The sequence below is a fragment of the Oncorhynchus clarkii genome, chromosome 2, assembly GCF_045791955.1.
Source record: "Oncorhynchus clarkii lewisi isolate Uvic-CL-2024 chromosome 2, UVic_Ocla_1.0, whole genome shotgun sequence".
NCBI classification, from domain to species: Eukaryota; Metazoa; Chordata; class Actinopteri; order Salmoniformes; family Salmonidae; genus Oncorhynchus; species Oncorhynchus clarkii.
In genome coordinates, this window is record NC_092148.1 from 14,243,233 (window position 1) to 14,250,268 (window position 7,036).

General features: G+C 43.2%; 1 protein-coding gene across 3 annotated transcripts; it reads left to right on the forward strand.

Annotated features, from left to right (window-relative positions):
- Positions 1-2,368: 2,368 nt before the first annotated feature.
- LOC139422267 (myeloid leukemia factor 2-like) lies at positions 2,369-6,295 on the forward strand. Of its 3 annotated transcripts, none has more exons than XM_071173460.1 (8): positions 2,369-3,051; positions 3,470-3,581; positions 3,896-3,931; positions 4,066-4,119; positions 4,363-4,491; positions 4,627-4,786; positions 4,997-5,204; positions 5,801-6,295. In XM_071173460.1, the coding sequence occupies exons 1-8, from the start codon at positions 3,008-3,010 to the stop codon at positions 5,811-5,813; spliced, it is 756 nt and encodes a 251-aa protein (XP_071029561.1). In that variant the 5' UTR covers positions 2,369-3,007; the 3' UTR covers positions 5,814-6,295. The 3 variants fall into 3 exon arrangements, with proteins under 3 accessions (XP_071029561.1, XP_071029568.1, XP_071029553.1); XM_071173467.1 differs by having other exon boundaries at positions 2,387-3,051; positions 4,997-5,211; XM_071173452.1 differs by having other exon boundaries at positions 2,768-3,048.
- The last annotated feature ends 741 nt before the right edge of the window (positions 6,296-7,036 follow it).

Genomic DNA, 7,036 nt, shown 5'->3' on the forward strand with positions numbered 1-7,036 from the left:
AGGCTCAGATCTGGGGAAGGGTACCAAACCATTTCTGCAGCATCGAAGATCCCCAAGAACACGGTGGCCTCCATCATTCTTAAATGGAAGAAGTTTGGAACCACCAAGACTCATCCTAGAGGTGGCTGCCTGGCAAAACAGAGCAATCAGGGATAAGGGCCTTGGTCTTGGAGGTGACCAAGAACCCGATGGTCACTCTGACAGAGCTCCACAATTCCTCTGATGAAACCAAGATTGAACTCTTTGGCCTGAATGCCAAGCGCCACGTCTGGAGGAAACCTGGCACCATCCCTACGGTGAAGCATGATGGTGGCAGCATCATGCTGTGTGGATGTTTGTCAGCTGCAGGGACTGGGAGACTAGTCAGGTTAGAGGGAAAGATGAAAGGAGCAAAGTACAGAGATCCTTGATGAAAACCTGCTCCAGAGCACTCTGAACCTCAGGCCTTCCAACAGGACAATGATCCTAAGCACACAGCCAAGACAATGCAGGAGTGGCTATAGGACAAGTCTCTGAATGTCCTTGAGTGTCCCAGCCAGAGCCTGGACTTGAACCTGATCAAACATCTCTGGAGAGACCTGAAAATAGCTGTGCAGCGACGCTCCCCATCCAACCTAACAGAGCTTGAGAGGATCTGCAGAGAAGAATGGGAGAAACTCCTCAAATACAGGTGTGCGAAGCTTGTAACGTCATACCCAAGAAGATTCCAATCAAATCAAAGTTTATTTGTCACGTGCGCCAAATATAACAGGTATAACCTTACAGTGAAATTATTACTTACAGGCTCTAACTAATAGTGCAAAAAAGGTATTAGGTGAACAATAGGTAATTAGAAATAAAAACAACAGTTAAAAAACAGTCAAAAATAACAGTAGCGAGGCTATATACAGTAGTGAGGCTATATACAGTAGAGAGGCTATATACAGTAGTGAGGCTATATACAGTAGCGAGGCTACATACAGACACCAGTTAGTCGGGCTGATTGAGGTAGTATGTACATGTAGATATGGTTAAAGTGACTATGCATATATGGTGAACAGAAAGTAGCAGTAGAGTAAAAGAGGGGTTGGTGGGTGGTGGGACACAATGCAGATTAGCCAATGTGAGAGAGCACTGGTTGATCGGGCCAATTGGGGTAGTATGTAAATGAATGTATAGTTAAAGTGACTATGCATATATATATGATAACAGAGAGTAGCAGCAGAGGGGTTGGTGGGGGGGGGTACACAATGCAAATAGTCCGGGTAGCCATTTGATTACCTGTTCAGGAGTCTTATGGCTTGGGGGTAAAAACTGTTGAGAAAACGTTTTGTCCTAGACTTGGCACTCCGGTACCGCTTGCCATGCTGTAGTAAAGAGAACAGTCTATGACTGGGGTGGCTGGGGTCTTTGACAATTTTTAGGTCCTTTAGGTCCTACACCGCCTGGTGTAGAGGTCCTGGATGGCTCTAATCGCTGCCAAAGGTGCTTCAACATAGTACTGAGTAAAGGGTCTGAATACTTACGTAAATGTGATATTTCAGTGTTTTATTTTATAATACATTTGCAAAAATATCTTAACCTGTTTTTGCTTTGTTATTATGGTGTGTTTTGTGAAAATGTATATACATTCATATATATATATATATATATATTTAATCAATTTTAGAATAAGGCTGTAACGTCCCAAAATGTGGGAAAAATCAAGGGGTCTGAATACTTTCCGAATGCACTGTGTCTACCTCTATCACTCCAGTAACCCTGCACATTGTAAATATGGTGTTGGAACTGACCCTGTATATAGTGTATTACCTTGTGTTCTTATTTTTATTTCTCATGCGTTTTTGTTCTAGCTTGTGTTATCTTTAGTGCTACTTTGATATGGATTACTGTATTGTTGGGTTTGGAACATGCAAGAAGGCATTTCACTATACTTGTGCATGTGACATTAAAACTTAACTTCAAAAACACATTTGACAGTTGGCACAACTTTGAGCATGCATGCATGCAACAGCAGTTTAATCCTCAAAAGCAAGGCCTGTAGAGAGCAGTGTTCTCACATTTCTGTCACTTCTGGCAATATTTTGATTTCTAAAGTTGTTTCTGAGTCTTGTTTTAAAATGTTCTGTTTTTACAGTCATATCAAGACTATGCTTTAGAAAAAAAGATAGTTGATGATGATGTTAAGCTCTATATAACTTATGTCACCCAGTGACATAATGACACCCTGTCACCAGCTCTTTTACTGACATTCAATCAAATAAAATACAATGTAAATAGATACCAAAGAAGTGACATTGGTTGACAGATATTACACATTAGCAAGGGCATGTTGGGCTTTTTGCATTCTATCCTCATTGACGACGAGCCTGCGTCATTTCCGGATGTTGCCTCCCCCTTTTTTTTTATTGACATTTCGCTTAATTCTAGCTTGCGGGCTACAGGCGTTTTGCAGGGTCATTTGTTTTTTATTCGGTGACATTTAGCACCACGGCTTCTGAACGGATAGGTGCATGTTTTGCACAAAAGAGAGGCGTTTGTAGGTGTCAGGTTGTTGGAAAATTGTAGAGACAACATCTTTCTTCCTTTGGATTCCTGACGTTTTGGCTTCCTTTGTCAGCTTGACTTCCGTTTTCATGTGCAATCAACAGTGGAAAAATAGCTAGCTATCTTGCTAGGAAAACCCTAGCCAATGTATTAAGTTGTACTTAGGCATGAGCAATATACGACTTTCTATCGGCAAATAAGTCTGCTTTAAGGGGCTCCTTTCAAACGTTGGTTTGTAAGCTAGTTTTCAGGCTAGTTTCCTAACACGGATGCTAGGTGTCTAGCAAGGGTAGCTAACTTGCTAACAATACTGCTGCACATTTCTCACCATTGTCCGTCGGTACGCTGTTCTAGAAGTGTCGAAATATTTGAATGAGAGGTCGTACATTTACTGTCCTCTTACATCATTTTTTGTACTGAGGCCCGAAGAAACTACGTTTTTAGCTAGCCACAGCTAGCTTAATTAGCTAAGCAAAACACCATGTTTCGATATTTAAATGACGTGGATGACAACCCATACATGATGTGAGTATCGTATTGCCTTTTATCCAAGCGAACTGCATGTTTTGCTTTTATACCCATTTGAATGAATCAACCCAGTCGTTGTCGTTTGTTCTGAGATTTAAAGGCCTAATCTCCTGCCACCATGTGTAGGCAGGCAGCCAGAATATATTAGGTAACTACATACACCACACAGTTAACTATATCACGGCTGGGATGGATCATGGTTATGTCTAGCTTACTATTTTTTTTACATGAGAATGTGTTTACCCCTTATATTCTCATTCCATGATGAGTAACCATGGTCAAGAGTACACCTGGAAACAGGTGGATTTCTCACCTGAGTTTTCATCATTATGTCAGCAATCGCTTTCCTTATTCACTGCTGTGTTTTTTTTCATGGTCTGTATCCTCAGTGAGATAAATTGTTTCTGTTTTGAAGGGATCCATTCGCAGCCCAGAGGCAACAGATGAGGAGTCTGTTTGGGTCGTTTGGCTACGAACCTTTCCCCCTCAGCCCTCAGATTCAGCCTCCCCGTGCACCCCACCTTCAGGTGTGTGTGAGCGAGAGTGTCAATACTCTGAGTATCTCTAGTAAGTGTGTGTGATGTTGGGTTCAATTCCATTTCAAATTTAGGAAGTACACTACAATTAAAATGATCTTCAATGGGTAAACATTGGAATTTGATTTGGATAACTTTTTGAATTGACTGTAATTAAAATGGAATCGACCCAACCCTGGTAGGTATACACCATAGCTGTTTCCCCTTTGATTATATGTAGTCTAATTTTATATTACTTCATGCCACACTGCATTGCTACTGCATATTTGTTGTCTGCTGTTAAATAACCTCCTACTGCTTTTCAGGCTGGAGCCCTGCAGCCGTTTGGAATGATGGGAATGGTGAGTCCTTGTCCCTGCGCATTAAGATGTTATCTCTGCCTCTTAGAGCCCAGAATGCACCGTTCCAATATGTTAAAAACCAATTCTCAATTTCAAAATCGGATAACTGACATCCTCATGTGTTCCTTCCCCAGGGGGGAGGCTTCATGGACATGTTTGGAATGATGGGAGGAATGATGGAGAACATGGTGAGTATTTTCAGAGATTCCTGGTATTCCCTCGCCTGCTTTCCCAGATCCAGATCAGGCATGTTCCTGGGCTATAAAACACCCTCAATGGAGATTCTCTGTGTCCAGAAAAAAATCCTTTTAGAGTTAACGTTTTGTAACCCAGCAACAACTCTGTCTAAAGCAAAGACCCAACATGAGTTCAGTGGTTGAAACTTAAACATAATCCAGCTGGACAAGATGTGTTATCTTCTTTCCCTTTAGGACAGAATGTCTGGTTCGCCAAACTGTCAGACGTTCTCTTCCTCCACAGTCATCTCCTACTCCTCCTCAGACATGGGAGCCCCTAAAGTCTACCAGCAGACCAGCGAACTGAGGACTGCACCTGGGGGGGTAAGAGAGCAGGCAAAATTACATTTAGTGCTGTGATTGCATGTACATTGTTCAGTAGGTGTTTACAACGCCAGTCCTCCAGAGCTACTGGCCTCTACTACCAGCTCCCTGCTGAACACTACCTCCTGCCCTCAGATTCGTGAGACGCGCCAATCGATGCGTGACAGCGAGAGTGGCTTGGAGCGCCTGGCCATTGGCCACCACATCTGGGACCGCGGTCACGTGATGGAACGCTCCCGAAACCGCCACACGGGTGACCGCGAAGAACGGCAGGACTACATCAACCTGGAGGAGAGTAAGTCACGGAGCTACATGTGCTACTCACTATGGTTCTCCAGAGTCACGTTTCTAACCCCCAAGTAATAATAAACAATTTGCCTTGGGTAAAAAAAGCATATGGATGCTAAATGGCTGTATTTGCAACGGTTTGTTTCCATTGCTAGACTTGCCTGTTTAGAGTCTGGCCAGGTTTCTGACCCCAACCCCCCTCTCCCCTGTCTCTCAGGTGAGGCTGCTGCCTTCGATGAGGAGTGGAGGAGCACAGCCGGAAGGTACCCTCCCCCAAATGCACGGGGGATAGATTACGGCCGGGACAGGAGGGCAGGTGGGCAACAGCTGGCCCTCGCTGCCCCACCCAGCTCCTCGTCTCCGCCCGCCCCTCGCCATGAGTCTCCCAGACACCTCCCACCTGCAACTCGCCCCCGTTACGACTGGTGAGAGGTAGGAGGAGCATGACCTGTATGTCTGTGTGTGTTTGTAAAAGTGTGTGTACTGTGGACAGCACTGCACTGCACAGTCTCAAATCAATTCTTGTACCCTTTGTTGATCTTAAAGTAGTGGATAGGTATCAACCCTGATATAGGGTCTTTGCTTACGCCAATCTTGATCCAGTCCTTTCAAATCCACTAGGTGAGTCAATAAGGTCCAGGGAACATATGAGATCAGTCTGGACCTGGGCCTGTCCCAGTTGTTAGCCTGTCTGTGGTCAATGGGTATATCTTGCTGTTTGGGGTTTTAGGCTGGGTTTCTGTACAGCACTTTGTGACATCGCCTGATGTAAAAAGGGCTTTATTAATACATTTTATTGATTGATCTCAATAGTCTACAGTGGTTTATGTTACACCACTCGTCCATTTGCTCTGACATTAAACAAGTGGACAGACAAAACCTCAGTCCCATTAAGAATCCTCCATATTGCTTTTGACATAGCCAATGTTTTCAGATCAGTGTAGGAGAGGAGATAAGAAGCCACTATGACAGTTGAGATCCACATCACCCACTGATGATGTCATGTGTTTTCTCCTGCCAGGGGTCAAGGGTGAAAGGTGAGCAGAAGGATGGAGGAGAGGATACCGAGGGGATCTGCCTGATGCTGTGAACGAAGAAGGGAGGAGAGGGTCACGACTGACCGTGAAGATATTTGATATGATGGGACTGTCTATATATAAACTATACATTTAACACACACACACACACACACATCAGAACCCAAAACACTCAATACCTGCAATTATGGTTCAACCTCTCTGCTGTTACCGTTCACATACACATGTGCGGACACACATGTACACACATGATTACACACACTCAAGTTGTATATAGAGCCACCCTCCAACTTTACATGCGTTAATTGCCCACCTCACTATATAAATATATATACATTGCCACACTACATACTACACATGTGCTGTACAGTCCATATATGTTTGTGTAGACACTAGTGTGTCTGTGAATTTAATTGTATACTGTTGACTAATTAAACTAATTCATGAAAACAAACATTAAACATTGTTAGATAATTGCACACTGTGTTGTGGTTTGTCATGGAATAGTGAGTGGATAGGTTATGTTTTTAGAACAGGTTTTGACCTGACAAGGACTGACATAACTAAAGGTGGTACAGGAGCAATGGAGTTTGCTGGTGTTTTTCTGTCTTTATACAGTCTCTTGTCTGAAAATCCCATTTCCATGTAGGAAGTAAACTGACATTCCAATACACATTTTTGTTGTTGTAAACCCATGAGAATTGGAATTTCAGTTTACTTCCTGATTTGGCACAATTGAAGTGGAATTGATCCCAACCCTGGTGCATGTGAAAATGTTACTTGGTTGTATTTTATTTTCGCTGTTGAATCTGTTCAATATTCAGCATGTCTTTCCATCCCAACACTTTGTTTCTATTATAAGTGCCACGGTAAATAGTGTGTCCTATGGCACAGTCCATCCCTTCATACATACTCCCTCACAAATAAACACATTCACATCCCTACACACACTCTCTTGTGTGTGTAAACTCGTGCTCTCACTATCTAGTGTCAGAATAGCTGCAGATAGTCATATGACATCCAGCTGGAACACACCAGAGAAGAAGCCAATCAAAATCCTCCCTGCCCTCTGCCCATTCCTGTGGCACATTCCCTCTGGATATCTCCCCCCCCTCTCTCTTCCATAATTGTCACCTTCATCGCTGAGGTTCCCTCTGTATTTTATAGCTGCCTTGTGTGATTTATTGTTCGTTCTCTATCTTTCATCTCTCCATGTCTGT